General features: G+C 41.9%; 1 protein-coding gene across 1 annotated transcript in view; it reads right to left on the reverse strand.

Moving 5' to 3' along the window:
• Positions 1–286: 286 nt before the first annotated feature.
• Positions 287–23,385, reverse strand: part of dok4 (docking protein 4) — a 92,391-nt gene continuing 69,292 nt past the window's right edge. Inside the window, exons 8-10 of the mRNA XM_072913322.1 lie at positions 20,662–20,797; positions 7,104–7,221; positions 287–1,433 (exon numbers count right to left, since the gene is read on the reverse strand). Of these exons, the coding sequence (XP_072769423.1) occupies positions 1,291–1,433; positions 7,104–7,221; positions 20,662–20,797 (397 nt within the window). The 3' untranslated portion in view covers positions 287–1,290. The remainder of the gene's footprint in view (positions 1,434–7,103; positions 7,222–20,661; positions 20,798–23,385) is intronic.

Consider the following 23,385-nt stretch of genomic DNA (forward strand, 5'->3'; position numbering starts at 1 on the left):
TCTTATATCGTTTTGGTTTATTTTTCAAATGTTGCTGCTTATTGTAAAATGTACTTTATTTAAAGACTTCTCCAATTATATTAGTGAGTTTTTCTTTCTTAAAAACGACAAGCAACAAATCTATTATCTTTTCGTGGTCTTCTTGGAGACTGTACTCATGTTTGGAGACTATTTAGTTCCGTTGCTCGATACCTGCGACCAACAGCGATAGCTGCAGCGAGCCTGATGTCACCCTTGCTTGGCTGCTCCAACTGCATTTTCTCACCTTAAAAGCCACCAATGTCCTCTTAATATTTGCACATTCTGTTGATCACTGTCCACAGGTATATTTTGGCTATACTAAATTACATCAACATCGCAGACATGCAGCTCCAGACTATCCCGTGTGTATTGCTTACGTCATCACAACATTCGGTGATTGAAGTCTTTTTTCGGCGGCCAAATTTTCGGTGCATCACTAGTCAATACTGCACAAATAGGCTATATTTTCATTTATTAATTCATATAGTCACAGCTATTTATACTTTAACGACCAGATGTTGTTAATGCTTTTGTTCATGTGTTACTGATGTAAGGAGTTCCAATGATTGTGAACATATCATGCCTGTAAGGGGATAGGCAAAGAACGAGGAAGTGTTTGTCTGCCTGGGGGTGAAGCACGGAGATGGACGTGTGTCCTCTGGAGGGAATGTGTGCTGCAATTGGGCGTGTTGGTAGCATAAGATTGGCAATAAAAGTAAAAAAGAGATCACTTACACAATGGGGAAACCCTGGATTAGGCCACAGGTGCATCCTCTATATCTGTATGTTATTTTTTCACTTTGCTATGTCTACCATATACATTTTGCCACAGCTTTTCTGCTTCTTCTTCTCCCCACATATGCATATGACCCGAACAACACATGTGGTCCAAGCCGAGTCAGGTGAACTGAACAGTTAGGGTTTTTTTCATAAACCGTTCCATCCCAAATCCCGACCCACTATTTGAGAAACACTGCACTAGCCAAACACTACATTGTATTTTTTTACAGAGACCGTGTGATGCCATAAACACTTCCTGTTCCTCACTTAATGTGTGCTATGTGGGAAATCAGTACATTTTCGTACCAAAATGAAAGTTCTGCATTGTAAAATACACCATATCTTTACACTCCTATTTATTCAAATTTTATGAATATTAGCAGTGTTTACAGGGTTAATTTAATTATTAATACTTTAGGCATCTTTCTTAAAAGTGTAGTCTTATTCTTGACCCAGAATTGACGATCAACCTTATTGAATCCTAATGTGTTACTGTCCAGGGAAAGTGCAAAGTGTCGTAAAATGTGCGCGTATATGTGGCTGGGACTGTGCATGCATATTTTCAAGTGGCAGAGATGCGTAGCGTTCCGTTGGAAGACAAGCTGACAGCAGCAGCTCTTCTGAGGCGTTACCTGTGGGCAAAAAACAAACACCTGTTTTATCATACATGATTATATCACATAACACAATACCTCATTTTTTGCAGTTAGATCTAATTAATTTTGGAACCACTTTTTAGCACAATACAGGTAAGATTTGAGCTGTTCTTGAACAAACCACATATTTATTTCAAGTTCAGTAGTGATGATTAATTGCACTTATCAAGTGAGCATAAATGAGGATATAAGATGAAAAGAATGAACTGCAGAAACATAAATGAGGACGTCACAGTACCATAAAGTCCAGACTCTAAGCCGCAACTTTTTTCGAATGCTGTGAACCCTCCGGCTTATAAAACGGTGCGGCTAATTCATGGATTTTTCTTTGCTAACGAGCACAATGCAATAAGATTTCATAAAACACAGGCAAAGACACTAAAAAATTGTAGTATTGTTTGTGCTATGGCGCCATCAGTATGTCTTTCTGTTTACTGCTTTGAATTGGAAGAACAAGTGCCGTTCCGCCTTCTCGTCGTCCATAGCGTTTTTAGTCGTATAGATTCTTCATTCATCACTCCAAGCAACGTTTGTAAGTTTTGCAATAAAACTAAAACTGTTCATATTTACTAAACCGTGCCATGTGTGATGTCTGTAGGAGTGTTTTCATGCACGTATGTAATCAAGCCAGCGTGGTAGCATTAGCTAATATGCTAAGACGCTTACGAGTGTCTGTGTTAGTATTATTAATTTACAATGGTATTCCTTTTGTATTTTTTCAGTTTCACAAATTCCTCAGTAAATTCATCAAATGGTCACTGTGGAGTTATTGAGTCTGTTTAGCTGATTGGAGAGCTAGCTTCTGCAGCTAGTGGGTCCATGATGATGGCTTCTATTTTGTTAAATCAATCATTATTTTGTTAAATCAATCATTACTGCCATGTTACAGACAGCGTTTGGAAACAATTAAGGTATGCAAATAAACATTTACAAAATATGTCTGTGTAAAGAACTAATTTCACAACGTATATTTCTGCAGCTTATAGTCTGGTGTGGCTAATATATGGAAAAATATAGTTTTTTTCTCTAATTTAGTGGGTGCGGCTATAGTCCGGAAAATATGTATATCACTGCAACTCCCATATAAATAAATAGTTGATCCACAGCTGATATACAAAGATAAGAACAATAAATGATTTTTATGGTAGATTTATTTTACTATACTAGGACTCTGCATTGGTCCCTCATGGTGAAGAGGAAGGTGAGCCGGAAGGCAAAGGTCTCAATTTATTGGTTAATATACATTCCTACCGTCAACAATGGTCATGTGCTTTGGGTTGTCACCTATGGACAAGTTTGCAGGTACAAGCAGCTGAATTTGAAATTATTTTCCGCTGTAGGATGGTGGGGCTTTAGAGATAGGGTGAGAAGCTGTCATTCGGGAGGAGCTTGGAATGGAGTTGCTGCTACTCCACATCGAAAGGAGCCAGAAGGGGATGGCCTGGACTTCTAGTCAGAATGTCCCCTGGATACCTCCCTGGAGAGGTATTCAGGGCATCTCTGACCGGTAGGAGGCCAAGGGGAAGACTCAGGACACATTGGAGAGACTGTGGACTTAATTTACTTAAGGTTTGCCTGCACTAAAACACTGCAAACCTGATACCACAAACACAAAGCTGATCTACTAAATGTGGATTGCGTCTGTTAAGTGAACAGAATTTTGCCTCTCTGTCTTCATTAATATGCAAAATGAATGCTGATCATCAAAACGGCCACAATACTGGGAGGAGAAAATGCAAATATACATAATCATAAAGCCCGCGCAATGTGTGTTTGCAAGCACTATAATCGCTTTATTTAGCATATATCAGAAGGACATGCTAACTGACATTTCCACAAACGGCTGCAGGATCAGTGCTTGCACCGCAAAGACAGAGGACGGACAGACGAAAATCCTCCGTCCTATGTGTGTTTAAACATTTTAGACAGTCAGAAATAAAAATATTAGACAGATTGTCTAATATTTTGGTGCGTTTTGGTGTTTGCTGGTGTTTTTTGTAATGTTTTATTTATTTATTAAGGAAATATATTACTATAATATACCTTCATTCATTGTGCATTTTAGTCATCAGATGCACGAATGCGCTTATGATGCGATCCACAGCCTCGCGCACTGAATGTAAAAGTGAAAAAAAGTGCCAGAAAATGTCAGTGTGCATATGTTTCTGTTATCTTGATTGTTATTCATAAAATATGTTACAGATTATAGATGTAGCCTGCTGGTGCAACACATTGCACACAGGGAGGAGCTTGATAACACGAGTGAGCAGAAAATTATGGTCTCCATGGTAAAAGCCCAGTATGAAAGCAAAATCCTCTTTTAAATAGGGCGGTCTGCACCACATTTCAATTGCACATGTATTGTCAGTAGATAACATGCAACACGCCCACTCATAATACACACTATTTAATTTTTTGCATACGCTCTCTAGCACGTGTTATTTAGATCTTAGTAAATCAGGTCCTATGTCTCTCATCTCGCATGGGAAACAACAGGAGGAGCTGGATGAAGTGGCCGGGGAGAGGGACTTTCGAGATTCTCTCCTTAGGCTGCTGGATGAATAGATTTATTTTAACAGAGAGATAATGTTTAAATACATCCATGAAAAAAAATATTAAATACAAGCTAAAAAATTAATTTGTATCTGATTGGGTGCAGTAAATATTTGACCTACAATATATTTTTTATTGTGGTTTTAGACATGGACCTAAAATGACTTGCCAATGCAACACAAATGAGTCTTGTTCCTTTAAAAAAAGTTAACTTAATCTTAAATGGGTCATATTATGATTTTTTTCTACTTTTAAAACACTTCCTTGTGGTCTACATTACATGTAATAATGGTTCTTTGGTCAACATTTTGAATAGATTATGTTTTACAGACCATCTTCAACGCGTTTTCTGACTGAGTCTTCGGCGCTTGATGCGGCGCTATGTAGGCGGTCTTATTTACGTGCTACTTCGACAGCATCTTCTCCCCGTCATCCATGTTGTAGTTTTTAGTGCTTCCATATCGAGTCTACTGACAGTTAATGTCATGTCTGTGATCATGTTTAGTTTAGTTATGTTTTGCTTGGTTTTTGGACACTTTTTAGTTCTTGTCTTCACTCCCTTTGTCACCATAGTAACCATTAGTTTCACCTGGTTCACATCGTCATGTCACGCACCTGTCTCACGTTTTCCCATTTTGCGTCACGCACCTGCTGTCACTAATCATGTCACTATTATTTAAGCTCCCAGTTGCCAGGCTGTCTTCCTGGCAACATCACTCTCTACAAACCCTTGTTGATGATCCATGCTGCTCTTTTTCATGTCCTTGTCTCGTTCCAAGTGAGTTCTCTTTATTCAGGCCATAGTTTGCAAGTTTTGTTTTATGTTCATAGTTCTGCCTTTGTGGTAGTGTTTTATTTTCATAGCCACGTTTTGTACCTCCACTGTGAGCGCCTTTTGTTTGTTCATTTTGAGTGTAAAAATTAAAAGATGTCACTACCTTCACGCCATGTCCGGTCCAAATCACTTGCACCATGGGAAAACAAACCACGCCAAAGTCCAAGTCTTGACAGTTAAATCTTTAACTATACGCTAATTTGTATAACAAATGGCAACAGCGAAGGATGCATGCGCATGTACAAGCTAGTCTGCCCCACAAAAAGAGGATAGTGAAAAAGAAGGAACTTATTGACGACAACGTTACAAAGCACTTTGGGTACATTTTTACCATATATGGCTAATCCGCTGACGTCAACGGTGTGAAAAACGTCACAGGACGGAGAACTTCCAAACGGCTTATTTAGAGGAAGTATGAAGGAAGGCAAGATTGTTTTATAAATATCTGCACAATGCCTCCGCGGTTTGATTTCAAATTTTCGGAACTTATGCAAATCCTAAATACACAACAGCAGGTACCAATAGGTAAGAAAAGTTGGTTTTGCATAATAGGGCCCCTTTAAGTCATTACCTTTACAAAAACACCTGTCACACAAACACTCTCTTCATTCAAACTTCTACCCTACCATGCACAAGATTGTACACCTGCACAAGACTGGAATGTATTACAAGATAGACAACTTTCACCGAAATAAGTAACACAAGACTACAAGGACAATGTGATAAGGTCACATGACTTCAAAATGGAGGTATTTTGTCATGACCCATTCTCCGGGTCATGTCTTAGTTTATGTTTAGTAAAATTTGTAGTGGCTATTTCGACTGGCTACCTCCTGTCCATGTAGCATAGTACCACTACAACCACCTCAGAAGTAATGATACAGGATTTGGTGTTACTCGTTGAGTGGGCTGGGTGCCATCTTATCATCATATTAGAGCTTTGTTTGATTTCCTTGCTTAATCCATTCCAGAATTTAATTCCACATACGTATATACTAAAGGCGTAAACAAGTGTTGTACTTGCATACAAATGTTTTAAATTAGATTTTAATCTAGTCTTTTGTTGAGACAAATTGTTGTACATTCTTGGGTAGCAGGTTATCGTTTGCTTTGTTAATAATTGTAGTTGTTTGCAAATACACCAAGTCTTTGAATTTCAATGTGTTTGATTCAATAAATAAAGGGTTTGCATGTTCTCTATATCCAACATTATGTATTATTTTAATTGATCTTTTTTGTAACACAGTTAGTGAATGAAGCGCACATTTGTAGTTGTTTCCCCATATTTCTACACAACAACTCAGATATGGTAACACTAGCGAGCAGTAGAGAATATGGACAAAAATATTTGGTCCAGAACATATTTTTCTTTATTAATTATTGACGTGTTTCTTGCTACTTTATGTTGTATATTTTTACATGAGGTTTCCAGTTCATTTCATCATCAATTATTACACCCAAAAATGCGTTTTCTTTTAACCTTTTAATATCTAGTCTGTCTATTTGTATTTGTGTTTGACTTTCCCTTCTACTGTTACCGAATAGCATTATTTTAGTTTTACTGCGATTCAAACCATCTTTATAATTTGTTCAGTTTTTCTGTTATTTGTTTTAGCCTCTATGTGTTCTCTTGTGAACAAAACACAGTCATGTCATCTGCAAATAATACCAACTTTAAGTCCATGTCGAAAATAGTTTTTCGGAGCAATCTCAATGGAGACCATGCAGCCAATCAGAGCGTATATTTGTGCAGTCCTCTAATTGGTTGCCTCTTTGACACAAATATAACGTATGTCTCAACTTGCGAAAGCGCCCAACAGAAATCTGAGTGACTGTAAAAAAAAAAAGTTGAATGCGCAGAAGGGTGCTAGAGAGCGAATCCGTCTTCCTGCAGACAGCAGTAATTTCTCGAGTGTTAATATGGATATTAGCAAATTGTTATTATATTGTGCACAAAATACAATGATATTCACTCAAATAATTGTATTTTTTGCTTGCATTTCATTTTTTTTCAAAATATAATGTCTGTGCTTGCAAAACATACTTTTTGGTCCTTAAAATCTGCCTTTGCAACCTCAACGTTAAGACACAAATGTAACGCCATAGACCACAGCTATGTTAACATGTTACTTAAAGCATAGCTAGTGCAGGTAATAAAGGATGGGTGAACAAATCCAAGCAGATGGTATATGTTTCTGCCTGTGGCCATGCAAAGGAGATGTGGTAAAGCAAAACCATTAAGGATGGTGTGGGCCTACCGCCTACAGAGTCCATGTCAACGTGAGTTCCAGTGATATGGTGCCAGTATGCCGATCTGGGCAGTATGGTAGTCGGGGTCGATGGGTAGGAGTTTGATTCTGAACCTCGAAACATCAACTAGAAATAAAACAGACAACATAAAACAAGTATAAGTCCATATAAAAATATTCAGTAAAATACACTGGCTTGAAAAAGTATTCATACCCCTTAACTTGTTCACTTGTTGTCAAGTTAAAACCACACACATAATGATATTTTATGTGTTATTTATCAGTTCAAAAAGACAATCTAATATGGATGAGTTTGTGGGTTGAGCTCTCGGGGGGGCTGGGACCGTGCTCTGGGTCCCATGCACACTGGGAGTCGAATATATTGTACATACAAATTCACATATACATACATAGGTACCGACGCTCCCACATACATACACAAATACAGTACATATTTACATACTCAAAGTTCGTACATCCACACGCACATTCAATATACAAACATACACATACACATACTGTACATATACACTCACTGTATAAACACATATACACATTCTGTACATAAACATTCACTGTACAAACATACATATACACATTCTGTACAAATACAAGTACATATGCATACGTACACTCATGCATATAATCACGTTTCATCAAACATAAATTAACGTTGTTGCCCTAGGGTAAACTGGGTATAACACATGGCACACTGACAAAGCTTAACCTATTGTTACTATAACAATCGACAAGGTTAATGTAGGTTGCTTCTCTTTCTCCCCCTCCATTTTTCTGCATTCTTTCGTATCTCATGTTATCATTACGTATATGTATTGCTGCATTTGAACAACTGTATTGTTGATAATAGAGGTAAATTATTGGTATTGTTCATTATCAATAGCGCTATTTGTATTGGAATTTGTATTGCTCCATTTGTAGTGTAATAATGCTCATTGTCATTTCTGTATTATTTTTTATTTTCGCTAACTGCTTCTTTGCTATCACTTTTATCATCATATTTGTACATGTCGTATTTGCTGATGTTGCTCTATTGTTGTTGTTGTTGTGTTTGCTGTTGTTGTTTTTGTCTCTCTGTCTAATCCCCCTCTTGTCCCCACAATTTCCCCCTCTGTCTTCTTTTCTTTCTCTTTCTATCCCCTCCTGCTCCAACCCGGCTGCACCAAATGATAATATAAATACATTTATTAAAGTCAAATACAAATAAGGCAACAAGAGAACTATCCTACACTTCTCTTTTGTAAAGAAAATCTGAACAGCCGATATGGGCATCTACATCAACTATATGATTTGCCTGAGAAGCTGGACAGGACAAAAATAAATAAATAAACAAATAAATAAATAAATAAATAAATAAATAAAATAATAATAATATGGATGAGTTTAAGCTATTTTGCAAAAAAAAAAAAAAAAAAAAAAAGGCAAACATTTCGGTGTGTAAATCTGCAAAGCTGGTAGAGACATTCTTCCATCTATTCATCCATTTTCTAAGCGTTTCCCTCTCGAGGTTAAGGGGGCGTGGGGGGGATTGTTAGTTGGGGGCTGGAGCCTATCCCAGATGCACTTGAATGGAAGGCGGGGTACACCCTGGACAAGTCGCCACCTCATCGCAGAGCGTAGACATTAGACATACTTGCAGCTATGAAAGGCGGATCCACCAAGGGTTGGCTCAAGGGTGACAACTTTTCTACGCTGAACTAGTAAAGTAAAAATCATGTATAATTTTATTTTCACTTCAGAAGTGTGTCCAGCTTTATGCAGGTCTTTCACAAAACATCCCAATAACATTTCTAATCGCAACATCATGGACATAAACAAACATGCACGTGTTAAAGCTGAAATACACTCTCGCGTCACGTAGATTAAGTCCCCTTTGACGGTGTTTTGATTCATTTATAGCTAGTGTAACAGGGTCCATTATGTCTTGTAGATAATGTATTTTATAATGCTTTATTATTGTTATAATTACACAAAATGTGTAAGTTACATGTAAATACCTGAATATTGTTTGATGTTTTGTCAATGTGGAACCATTGTCTCGTTGTCCCTCCTACTGCAATAATTACGGTGACACCTGTCTTTATATATGCGTTGGACACGCCTTCCAACTTCCCTTTTGTCCACCATAACGGGAGAGGTAGGCGTCCATGCGACGACAGATAATGTCATGTTAAGAACTTCTGTTCATTTTCTTGTTCTGTATTGTATTTTGTGTAGGCCGGACTCGACGACGTCAAAAACTTATTGACAACAATTGTGTTCTGTTTTATCAGGTATGTTTATTTCACTGTTGTACGCCTTTTTGTCCACCATAACGGGAGAGGGACTCGACGACGTCAAAAACTTATTGACAACAATTGTGTTCTGTTTTATCAGTAAAGTGCAGCTGAGCAATCCATGGTGTCGGTCGTTTTTCACAAAAGCCACACAACGCAGAGAGGAAAAGACCACCGGTTACACTTGGTGCCGTGCGACCCGTTGCATCGCCGACCAGCGCTCGTCTGGTGCCCGGGAAAGCTGCTGGAGTTCCCGCCCGCTGCACTCGGCTGCTCCTCCCTCCCTCTCCCTTCCTGTCGCCGAGGACAACGGCGCGCGCTCCCGCGTGCGCGCGAGGTGTGCTGACAAATCACGCTGTTTTAAAGTGTGTGCGTGTGATTTAAGCTCTTTTAGGTTTTTGCTGGTGACATTATATCCAGCTGGTACATTTTATGAACATTTTTGTGACAGATAGTCCTGTCATAGCAGAAAGAAAAGTGGTGAATGGGCAAGCCTGTTTGTATGAGTGGTTATTGAAGCCTTTTGATGGTGTTTTATTTTCTGTTCATCTATTAATGGGTGTGGGCTAATGAGAGGCTTGATACGCCCTAATAGCACAGGGGGGAATTTTTTTTTTCATGCAACAGTGCTGTGCTATGTATTGATTTGTCAGGGGCTATTAACGGTGGGCTTTACAGTGAAGTTTTTTTATGTGTCAACTTGTGTCACTATTGCCCTTGTTTTGCTATACTGCCTTCGTGGGGATTTCTCTTTGTTGTTATAGTGAAATATTTGCATAGTATTCGAGATTCCTACAATGGCTGGTCGTGGGCATAGTGTCACATTTGGAATGGGGAGGGGTAGGTTGGTGTCAAGCAGTCCTAGCTTCATGATAGACCAACCAGTTTTTAACCCGCTACTGACCCCCATCTCTAGCTCCACACCAGTTACTCAAGCAGTGCGTGAACCCACGCAAGTCATATCTGTTGATGCTTTTGGAGATATGATCACAACTTTAGCTAAACAGATAGGAGACAATATCTCTGCCAACATCCGCATGATGCACCAGCCAAGTGCCTTTCAGCCTCAGTCCACTGCTGTGAGCCCTTCCTCCGGGCATGATGGTTTGCCACAAGTGAAAGTTGTTGTGCAGCCTGACGTCAAAGCACCACCTTACTTTAGGGGCGATAATGCTGATGTGTTCTCAATTCATGAATGGGTAGACATGATGTTACCTAAATAGAGTAAAATGTGACAGTCCTCCTGAAATGTTTGAGCTAATTATGTCCAGACTAACAGGCAAAGCGAGGGATGTTGTAAAGGTGTCGCTGCGCAGCCGCCCTGAACTAAATACAGCTGACCTGCCCATTGCAGTGTTTGACATTTTGAAAGGTAACTTCAGTGAGCTATCATTTTCTAACTTGCCTATGAAAGACTTTTACTGCACTATTCCCCATTCTGGTGAGAGTGCTATGGACTACTGGATCCGTCTTAACAAGTCCATTGATGCTGCTGATGAGTGTCTCCATAGGCGGGGCAAATCTGTTGAGGACCCCAGTGCTGAAGTCGTCATGATGTTTATTAACCACTGTCCTGACCCTCATCTTGCCTTGTTGTTTCAACTAAAGACACCTGAGCAGTGGACTGCAGCTGAGGTTCAGGAGCGTCTAGATGCTCACATAAGAAAGGTTAGAAAGACAGCAGCCCAGTCTCAATGTATGATGGGCTTGTCAGCTTACAGTCAAAGCCCAGTGACTGATTATTCTTCGCCGCAGGCTGTCTCGGTAGCACGCCAGCAGTCTTTGCTTTCTGTTCCTCAACCTTCCCCTGCTTTTTCCTGTAGTCAGCCTCCTTCTGATGCACTTGTGGCGGTCGCACATCAGTCCACCTCCCCATTCCACTCATCTTCTGCTGTCAATGTGGCGCCGGCCGCTTTTGACCCACCAGCTAACGACCCTGGTGCTCAAGTTGTGGCCATGTTTGATAAGGTTCTGTCCTTGTGCAATGCATCTTTGGCTAACAATCAAAGACCAGGAGGCCAAAGGTCAGGCACCCGTCAGACTGGTCAACCCAGAAACCATCAAAGTTCTGTGGCAGGCACGTGTCGAGTATGTACTTCCAGTGAACATTCAACTCATGCACACTGTAAGCTCTACAGATTGTGCCTCAACTGTTTGAGACCTGGTCACATGAAGCGTGAGTGCCCACAGGCCTCACATTCCCCGGCTATACCGCCATCTTTTCCACCCAATGCTGATTTAAACTAACCCGCCTGTGTAGTGAGAGGGGTAGCATGGGCGATGCTGGTAGCACCCTCAGTGAAAATGAAGATGTGCAATTGACCTATGTGAACTGTTGTAGTAGCCTTTCTGATGACAAAACAGTGATTGTTGTGGGTTCCCATAGAGTGGAAGGAGCTAGTGAGTTGTTTTATGCTCCAGTGTCTGTGGGGGGCCAGTCTGTTTTAAGAGGGATGCTTGATTCAGGTAGCATGTCATGCACGCTAAGTGTGGAGGCGGTGTCAAAGCTTAGAGCTGTTGGGCTACTCCCTAGTCCTCGGCCTGTGCCGGAGAAGGTGGTCCTTGTTGGCTGTGGTGGCCTTATGACACAACCCAGGTGCATTTATGACCTTGAAATTGAAGTTTATGGGTCTAAGTTCATTGTGCCAACTTTACTTGTTCCAGGGCAGAAAGATGAGATGATCATTGGGACCAATGTCATAAGACCCATTATACAGGCAATGAAGTCTGATAATAAGTACTGGCAGCTGGTCTGCTCCAATACTTCTGACCCCAAATGTGAACAGTTTCTTGGACTACTCAGCTGCATTACACGCTGGTCTGGTCCCGAAATGCCTGAAAAAGTTGGTACAGTCAAGCTAAGACAATCTGTCACTCTTGCACCTCAGGGAGAGTCTCTCGTATGGGGGAAGCTGCCCAGCAGTGCTCCTGTGTCACCTGGGAGTACTGTCATTGTGGAGCCCACCTCTTCCCGTTCAACCCCTAGAGACATCATTGTTGGGCGGGTCGTGACACCCATGTGGGGTGATCGTTGGGTCCCAATGAAGATCCTGAACCCAACAAAGAGACCTGTGACACTCCGCCGTAACGCTAAGGTAGCAGATGTTTTCCCTTGTATTGCAATGGAAGACCTTCCTTTGTCACAGAGTGTGTGTATGCAGCAGACCTGTGAGGAAAGAAACCCAGCCTCCAAGTCAGGTACCACCTCTAATCCCCTTCAGCAGCTTAAAGACTGCGGATTGGCGGATGTTGATCTTGAAGGCTGTGAAGTATCAGAGGAATGGAAACAGCGACTGGCTGAACTAGTCCTCACTTACGAAGATGTATTTTCTAAAGACAAGCTGGACTGTGGCGAAGCAAAGGATTTTGTCCACCGAATCCACCTCACTGATGATCGCCCTTTTAGACTCCCCTATCGCCGTGTCCCTCCAGCTCACTATCATAAGCTGAGAGAGGTGCTGTCTGAGATGGAGTTTAAAGGAATAATCAGCAAGTCAGTCAGTGAGTATGCCTCGCCCCTTGTTCTCGTCTGGAAGAAGTCAGGGGAGTTGAGGATCTGCACGGACTTCCGCTGGCTTAACGCCAAGACCGTGAAGGATGCACACCCGCTACCCCACCAGGCTGACTGTCTTGCCGCCCTGGGTGGAAATGCCTTTTTCAGTACCATGGATCTCACATCGGGGTTTTACAACGTCCCCCTCCATGAGTCTGACAGGCGGTATACGGCCTTCACAACACCCTTAGGCTTATACGAGTACAACAGACTTCCCCAGGGCTTGTGCAACAGCCCTGCATCCTTTATGCGGATGATGATCAGCATCTTTGGGGACTTGAACTTCTCCAGCCTCCTCTGCTATTTGGATGACCTGCTCGTGTTTGCTCCATCCGAAGAGGAAGCCCTGAAGCGGCTGGAGAGTGTCTTCCTGCGTCTCAGAGCCAAAAACCTGAAACTGAGGAAGTGCTACTTCTTGCGTAGGACCGTGAAGTTTCTCGGTCATGTAGTGAACAGCGGAGGTGTCGCAGTCGACCAGGAGAAAGTCAAAGTCATCTCGGCTTTTGAAAAAAAGGACCTTATGGAGGATGACGGCTGCACCCCATCACAGCGGAAAGTCAAGTCCTTCCTGGGCATGGTGCTGTACTACCAGCATTTCATCCCTGGCTGTTCTTCTCTTGCAAAGCCACTTTACACATTGACTGCAGGACATAAGAGGAGTGCCAAGGGCTCCTTTGGGCGGAGAAGAGCAGGCACCTTCAGAAAACTGACTCCTCAGGACTGGACTTCTGCTTGTGAGAAGGCGTTTGAGGATCTGAAGAGTGCACTTCTTAATAGTGTGGTGCTAGCACACCCAGACTTTGAAAGGCCCTTCATCCTCTGCACCGATGCATCACTTGATGGTCTGGGTGCAGTCCTGTCCCAGGTCCCTGATGGCGAAGAACGAGCGAGACCCATTGCTTTTGCAAGCAAAACTCTCATCCGCAGCCAAGTCAACTACCCTGCTCACAGACTGTAGTTCTTAGCCCTTAAATGGGCAGTTTGTGATAAATTCAGCCACTGGCTCAAGGGTCACAGGTTTACTGTCTGGTCGGATAACAACCCCCTCACTCACATCCTGACTAAGCCAAAACTAGATGCCTGTGAGCAGCGGTAAATAGCAACTCTGATGAGCAACAGGTGCGGGTGCAAGGCAGGTGAAAATCAAGTAACCATGGTGACGAAACAAACTCACAGGTGCACAAGTAATAACAAAAGGAGTCCAAAACTAACAGAAAACACAAAAACATGATCCGGACCACGGATCATGACAGTACTCCCTCCTCAAGGACAGATACTAGATGTCCATAAAAAAAACAAGCAGGGTCAAAAGTCACGGGAGGGCGGAGGGAGGACTTGGCGGTGGGTCGCCAGGCCAAGTGTCCCCGAATCCACCGAGGACAAGTCAAGTGGCGGCGGCGAGTGGAACGCCGCTGCAGCAGGCGAGGCGGGCGACCAGGGAATGGCCACATTCGTGGCCGACGGGGAGGTGGGCGCACTTGGCGAGGCGGACGACCAGGGAGCGGCCACATCCGTGGTCGGCGGGTAGGTCGGCGCGTCGGCGCCGTCATGGCAGGCTTGGACGCAGCAGCAGACGTGGCAGGCGTGGACGCAGCCGCAGACGTGGCAGGCGTGGACGCAGTCGCAGACGAAGGCAGGCGTGGACGCAGCCGCAGACGAAGGCAGGCGTGGACGCAGCAGCAGACAAGTCTTGGCTTGGGTCTTGGCGTAGTGCAGGTACAGGCGGCGAAGCTTGGCGTAGCGCAGGTACCGGCGGCGAAGCTTGGCGTGGTGCAGGTACAGACGGCGAAGCTTGGCGTGGTGCAGGTACAGACGGCGAAGCTTGGCGTGGTGCAGGTACAGGCTGCGAAGCTTGCCGTGTCAGCCGAGGTGCAGGAACAGGTGTCAGCCGAGGAGCAGGAACAGGTGTCAACCGAGGAGCAGGAACAGGTGTCAACTGAGGAGCAGGAACTGGAGCAGGTGCTAGCCGAGGAACAGAAACAGGTGCTAGCCGAGGAACAGGAACTGGAGATGGTGGCGTCTGCAAGCCCACCGGAGATGATGGTGGCGTCTGCAAGCCTACCGAAGATGATGGTGGCGTCTGCAAGCCCACCGGAGATGATGGTGGCATCTGCAGGCCCACCCGGGCTGAAGTTAGCCATGAGCATGGCGGAGGTGGTCTAGCTGGGGGTTGCGGCTTGACATGCCGACGGACTGGTGGTGGAGGACGGGCTGGAGGTTGCTGCCTGGTTGGGTGCATCTGAGTCACCCCACTAGCACAGCTCCCGGCCCCAGCCCCCCCCTCAAGGAGCGGATACCAGACGCGCTCCCTGTGGTCTGACATCTTCTTTAGGGGTGGGTGGAGGGGGGTAGACTCCTCCCCTCTCAATTGTCCAAAAAGTCCATTTCTGGGAGCATTGGTCACTGGGGGCGAAGCCAAAGTCACTGGAGACGGGGCTTGGAAAACAGGAGACTGACACTGAAAAAATCTATCCATCCATCCATCCATTTTCTACCGCTTTTTCCCTTTTGGGGTCGCGGGGGGCGCTGGAGCCTATCTCAGCTACAATCGGGCGGAAGGCGGGGTACACCCTGGACAAGTCGCCACCTCATCGCAGGGCCAACACAGATAGACAGACAACATTCACACTCACATCCACACACTAGGGCCAATTTAGTGTTGCCAATCAACTTATCCCCAGGTGCATGTCTTTGGAAAAAATCTAAGTTTGGAAAAAAAATTCTCATAAGGATTAACTCTAGAAACAAGTGGGGGGCTGACAGAGGTAGTAAACAGAATCTAAAAAAAAATCTTGGCCTCTGACGTCATCACTAGTGGGCGGGATGACGTCATCACAAGTATGCAGCGTAATGTCAACAGCGCGGTTCTCCCTCGGGCTCACAGCCCAGTTGGAAAATTGTTTGGCACATACTTCAATGGATTTACCAAACATCAGAGGGGAAGACTGGGCTGCTCTTGGCGTGCTGTTGTCCGGAAGAGGAGTCTTCGGGAGCGACGCGTCCTGATGGCGAGGCGAAGACTCTTTGCTGTCCGATGCGGGAGTACGCGGTGCTGCTTTCTTTCTGTCACGTGTGGAGCGCATGGTGATGCGGGGTTTTGTTCTCCCAGGAAGCAAAGGACGAATCCGGACAGGACTTACAGGTGACGACATGATTTAATAGATAAATAACACAAAACTGGTACAAAACAGAAAACAAACAGACAGGATGAGGTGCCGAACGCACTGGAAGCTAAGGCTAACACTTAGCACAGACTCTGGAACTTAGCAGGGGCTAGGAGACAAGAACGAACTTACGTGGTAGTCGCGTGATGCAAAAACAAAGAAAGCAGAACGAGTGATGAACAAAAGGTGGGCTTAAATAGCGTCTCTGATGAGCAACAGGTGCGCGTGCAAGGCAGGTGAAAATCAAGTAACCATGGTGATGAAACAAACTCACAGGTGCACAAGTAATAACAAAAGGAGTCCAAAACTAACAGAAAACACAAAAACATGATCCGGACCACGGATCATGACATAGAAATTATTGGAAACTCTGGACAGCCATGACATTATGTTCTTTACAAGTGTATGTAAACTTTTGACATCCATCCGTCTATCCATTTCCTACCGCTTGTCCCTTTCGTGGTCGCGGGGGGTGCTGGAGCTTATCAGCCACAGACAACTGCAATTCTGAATGGCCCCAACATGGTGCAGCAATACACAACAGCAAACAAAAGGCTAATTAATCATCCACAATTCAAGCACATCTCAATCGGGGACGAAATTGGAGATCAGTCTCCTTTACATAGAGTAATTATTTTTAAAACGCACAGAGATATTAAGTACACAATATCAGTTTGGAGGCAAATGTCCAGTAACTTCTTTATCTCTTCACTAATTTGTGCATTTCAAGCACAACGTCTGCTCTCTTGTGCTTAAAGACCCTCATAGGCAAAAGCTGACCAATCACAGCTCTGCAGTCTGCGTTGCCGCTTATGTGAAGCTCAAATCTTTGGGGGGTGCACATCAGGGTTTGCGGGAGAGGACGCACGGGAAGAAGCAAGACTGTGTCGCTTACATAAACTATGTGACGCGAGAGTATATTCCAGCCTTCAGCCTGCTCGGCCGAGCAACAGGAAGAGACAAATGGCTCTGGCTACTGCAAAAACACAGCAAGTCAAAACTAAACACGTCAAAGACATTAATAACTTGCTCGGTTTGCAGAGCGAAGTTTGCTTTTCATGGCAGTGCGTCTGTGATGAAGGAGCATTTTAAGCAGAGGTATGATGAACATCCGGAAGATCCAGTCATCAACTCTCCTCAGTAAGATAGTTAGCTTGTTAGTTAGTCAGCTGACAACAAAGAGATGAAGTTGTGTGTGATTTAACTATGACTTTTAGCCAAAGTTCACCAGCTTTTCTTTATACAGTACCTGTGTGCGTCTTTCTAAGCACATCATCATCATCATCATCATCACAAAATATATTTTTATGAAGAAGAAGCTAGATAGATTTGTGAAGTTAATTAGATTTATATAGCACTTTTTCTGTTCCGGTGGGGTAGCATGGTTATGCGCTGGTCGTTTCCCCACGATGCAGATGGACGTTCGGAAGCAGCGTACAGGTAAGAAAAAGGGTTTATTATCATAACTATATATATATACAGTATATATATATATATATATATATATATATATATATATATATATATATATATATATATATATATATACACTGTGTATCAGTGACGTGCGGTGAGGTTCATGGCTGGAGGCACTGACTTCATCACAATCAGATTTACAAACATATGAACCCTAAAGAGTATCTTATTCACCATTTGATTGGCAGCAGTTAACGGGTTATGTTTAAAAGCTCATACCAGCATACTTCCCTGCTTGGCACTCAGCATCAAGGGTTGGAATTGGGGGTTAAATCACCAAAAATTATTCCCGGGCGCGGCGCCGCTGCTGCCCACTGCTGCCCACTGCTCCCTTCACCTCCCAGGGGGTGATCAAGGGGATGGGTCAAATGCAGAGGACAAATTTCATTACACCTATAGTGTGTGTGTGACAATCATTGGTACTTTAACTTAACTTTAACTTTACGCATACAAACTGTAGCACACAAAAAAGCACATTTAATAAAAAAAAACGTTATTATGGTCTTACCTTTACTTATAAATGAAGTCCATGTGCCGCTGTTGTGCTGGATTAATGCACCCCCTGACGGGAGTGTTATATCAACTAAAGCCCCTCACTTAAACTTTCCACGTGCAAGATTGAATCTATTTAAAAAAGTGTAAATAAATGTCGCCTATACTGTATGAAACTACAAAATAACAAACACGGAGGCTCCAGTTTACACGAGGACCACTTTATTTACCTTCTTTCAAAAACCTCCGCTCCACTCCAACGTGTCATCACTTCCGCTCTTAGCACCTTCAAAATAAGAGCTCAAGGCATATACTGTATAACAGCGCATAACAGAAACTTAACATCACAAAGAGGAAAGCCCATAAAAATAGGTTACAAAAGTTATTTAATAAGAAGCCAAAAAGTGCAAAAACAATAATGTTCGTGTTGGAGGAGTTGTGAATTAGGTACACCTGCAGTCTGCAGGTGTACCTAATGTTGTGGCCCTGCAGTCATTCACAACTCCTCCAACACGAACATGATTGTTTTTGCACTTTTTGGCTTCTTCTGAAATAACTTTTTTAAATCGATTAAATCTTGCACGTGGAAAGTTTAAGTGTGGGCTTTAGTTGATATAACACTCCCGTCAGGGGGGGCATTCTACGGCGGGGGTGCAGGAGGCGGGATTACTGCGAGCCTCAGCCAGTGCGTCTTTTGCAGCGGTTTTATGATCGCTCAGCACAAGAAATACGTTACACACATACAGTTGTTGACAAAATACACTGTACAGTATATACCTCAGCTAACTAAACTATGGAAATGTATAATATAGTTCATATAGCAATACGGTCTCACTGCACAGCAGGCCAGCAGTTAGCCGAGTCCGCAATCCATGTTGAGGCACAACGCAGTGACGTGCTTCAACTGGCAGCTGTTCACCGCACCGTCTCTTCTCAGTATTTGAACGGCAAATGTGAAAATTCAGCGATTTTAAATAAAAATAATCTAAAACTGGTGAAGTTAAATGGAAAATAACTTTATAGTATAATCACTGGATACATATAACAATTTAATATATTTTTTTTCTTTTTACATTTTTTTTCTTTCCTTGATGGCAGGTGAGGCGGGGCCTCACCTGCCTCTAGTGACTGCACGTCACTGCTGTTTATATATATACAAGCACATCTCGTGAAGTGAAAACCATTTCAGGTGACTACCTCTTGAAGCTCATCGAGAGAATGCCAAGAGTGTGCGAAAAAGTAATCAGAGCAAAGGGTGGCTATTTTGAAGAAACTAGAATATAAAACACGTTTTCAGTTATTTCACCTTTTTTTTTTAAGTACATAACTCCACATGTGTTCATTCATAGTTTTGATGCCTTCAGTGACAATCTACAATGTAAACATTCATGAAAATAAAGAAAACACATTGAATGAGAAGGTGTGTCCAAACTTTTGGCCTGTACTGTATATATATATATATATATATATATATATATATATATATATACACACACACACATGTATATAAATATATATGGTCTTTACAATAATGATGTGACGCATGACGGTATCAAAACAAAAACTTCGTGTGTAGTTTTTTTCTGTCACCTTAACGTTGGCCGAGTCTGAAAATAAACTACTTTTCCCAGAATTCACTCCGCAGCCCGGGGCGACAAGGTGTGGCCGTGGAACTCCTTAGGTAAGAAGTGAAGTGTGTTCTTAGTGGATGAGAGGAATAGTTTTTTTTTTGACATTTCCACAAAAAAATCATCAAAATCTATCTATAACTGTTTCTGTTGCTAACAAACAAACAAACAAACACTGGCAAAAACATAGCCTCTTCGGCGGAGGTAAGAAAGTCTGCGTTCTGTAAAGCAAAGCACGCCATTTTCGTCTCCAGCATTTCCAAGGCTACACAGAGCTAGCCGGTCACGTCGCAAGGCATGGAGGGAAATCACCAAAAAAACTGTACACCGTGGGAAATGGGAGTAAACTGAACAACTACTTGATTTTTCCACCGCTTGTCTGTCTCGATGTCCTGGGGGGGGGAAACTGCACTCTGGCGGAAGGCAGGGTACACACAATGGACAAGTCCCCGCCTCATAAACTGTCACCCAGAAAAGGTACGAAGCCAAATATTTACATTTATAGAAGTTAAATTGATAGTTAACTTTTTGAGAAGCAGCATTTTCCAAACTGATATAAACATGTTCACTGTGGAGGACATTGCCTGTTTTACACTGGATGCTTACATTGTCACGTTAAAGACACTACATTGTAATTTTTTTAAATATATTTGCTTGAAACAGTGGTTGTCCCTGCACAATTTTTGCCCTTAAAAATACATATATGTAGTAATAAATATGATGAGAACATTTTAACATGATCATGTTTGTGTTGAATTACAGAAAGTGTGTTTATTCTAAACATTTCTACCACTTCATTTTGCACACTATTTTGGACATATACCACATTAATATCGTACCGTGAAATTGTAATACTGTTACATCTCTAATATGTATCAATGGCATCAAGAATTTCCAGCTATTTTGAGCATTGGGACCTCAAAATTATATATTGCATGAATGTGAAAGCTGGAATCTCACTCTGCTTTTTCTCTCCATCTCCAGCAGAACCTTCTTGTGTTGCTCAGCAATTGCTACCGTGGAAGAGTGAACCATTTGATAGATCTGTTCTCCTTCTTTGGTCTGGAAAGTGTAGAGACCTTCTCTGCTGTCACACCTACAAAATCAAAACAGTTTTGTACTGTATCATAGACAAACACATATCTACGATACATCTTCAAATTTAGCATTTCATTGTTACCGGTAATTAATTACGGTTTGGCTTGGTTGTATTCCACCAGGCTCAAGACATTGACATAACGTTGATTATACATACATGACCTCGAAACAACCTTGCAAAATAGTTGTAATTGTAAAGTGAGACAAGGTTGATGGCCAAAGTTGGATTAACGTTATTGGTTGGGAAATTACAAATTTCAATGGTCAAATCAACACCACAACCTGACATTGAATAAACATCGTCAAAGAGCATGTTGTTTCAACATTTTATTTGTGTTGTAGCGTATTGGTTAGAAAATGACCAAAATTCAATGATCAAATCAACGTCAGACCCCGACATTGACTAAACGTCGTCAAAAAACATGTTGTTTCAACGTTATGTTTGAGTTGCTCAACGTCAGGACCTAATTCAACAAGTTCTCAATGTCTTGTGCCTGCTGGGATGGGACTGGTATGATGATAGATAAGCAACCTCATGCTACTGTACATTAGGGGTGCAACGGTTAAGGGTGTCCCAATTAGTTGAAATCAAAACAATTCCAAAGACAAACCTAGACAAACCAAACAGTCCAGTTGTGATTTATTCAATACCCTGGGAATACAATGACCTGAATGAGAACATCCATAGACAATTTAGGAATGTTTAAAAAAATGCTGTTTATGATTTTGTGTTCGAATTTCCTTTATGAATATAATACTGTTTTGTTTTGCTGTGTACTGAGTTCTCGCACTACACATTCAAGTTAACAAGTAGTCTGCCAAAAGCAGACAAAAATGGGAGGCATTTGACATGGAAGCTGAAATTTAGCCGGACAAAAGTGCAATGCAGTCCAGACAACACTGGAAAAGACCGTGTTGGTAAAGAGATGATTCCTGATGCCTGCTGGTATTCAGTCCATTGAGATGCTTTCACTTTTTTGTGAACAATTCAACTCCCAGAACAATATGTAAAGCGGGGTAGTCCAAACTACGGCTCGTGGGCCAGGTGCAGCCCGCTGTCATCTTCAGTCTGACCCATGTGACATCACAACTTTAGTATGAAGTCTGGCTCATGCAATGTCTCAAATTTAATTTTCATTTACTTTACAGTCTAATGCTGCAAATATGCCGCCATATGGACAACATTGGTAATTTTTGTCAAATACAGTGAATTTTACATTGTAAAATCAGAGCATAGCATCAATTTATTAGACCCAATCCAAACATCCGCTTATGGTGCAAATAAACTATAACCACCACGGAAAATCAACACACATGGTGGTGCATAACCCACAACTTGCTCACTTACCTTGGTGGACATTACAAAAAATGTCCATCCACCATACACGATTTAAAATTACACCCATATAGACCCAATACAACGCAGTATGGGTGATGTGCAAAACACTTTTGCTCCATACTTTGCCATGTTTGGTGCATTTTAGCTGCTTGATATTTCTGACGGATTACAAATACTTTAAAGAAGTTGCCACGGAAGTAAGCAAGGTAGGAATACAATTTTCACATACTCTTAATATTCAATGTTTTATCGTTGATACTTCATATTGCAGCGTTGTCAGGATCTGATGTGTGTGTGTGAGTGGGGGTGCTAACAGTAATGTGTTGTTGATCAGTCTGTAGCTACAGCTTGCATATCAATGCAAAATGAAGTGCCTCTGATCACACTCTGATAATATTGTAAATCCTACATTTTGTACAAAAGATTGTTATTACATTACAATCAACAGCGGAAAAAAAGCATTGCAGTGTGTGTATTTGTGTGTGTGTGTCAATGTGTGTGTGAACAGCATATTGGCAATTACCCTCAAAAATAGGGTTTCAACAAAGGTTGTACAGTATTCTTACAATCTCATTCCAGATTACCGGGACTCTACAGGCTATACAAAAGCGTGTACATTTTAGATTACATTTTTTCCCTCTTAATAAAGGTTTACTTCTGGTGTTAATAAAAGGAGTGGGCACTGGAATGAGCTGGCAGAGTCTATAATTTAATCCATATACTACGTTATACATAATACAAGCACTGTGGAATCTGTTACATTCAGAACGCTTCACACACAGGCACTCTGAATGAGAGAGCACACAGAGTTGGAATAAATAACAATAAAATACTGGGGTCTTTTGTCTTATAATTGTAACTACAACTGAAGTTACTATAGTTATTTTGATATCAAACTTATTTAGATGCTTTATCTAATTACATTACAAATATATTTAATATCTATCACTACACTAACTTCAGAACTGTATAATGTATATCGTATATACATTGTGTGTGTATATATACAGTAAATATATGATATAATATTATATTAATATAATTTATATAAACATTCTACACAGGCTATATATGTCTATATACTGTATATATTAATGTAATGTTACTTTACATGCAGGCTGGTTTTGGCCAAGTTTATTTAGCCAAATGCGGCCCCCCAAGTCAAATGTTTAGACACCCCTGATGTAAAATAAATGGACAAAGACAAGCACATAAGATTGCAGCAGTGTGCTGTCAAAGATGAAGAT

This window comes from Nerophis lumbriciformis, linkage group LG06, assembly GCF_033978685.3.
Source record: "Nerophis lumbriciformis linkage group LG06, RoL_Nlum_v2.1, whole genome shotgun sequence".
NCBI classification, from domain to species: domain Eukaryota; kingdom Metazoa; phylum Chordata; class Actinopteri; order Syngnathiformes; family Syngnathidae; genus Nerophis; species Nerophis lumbriciformis.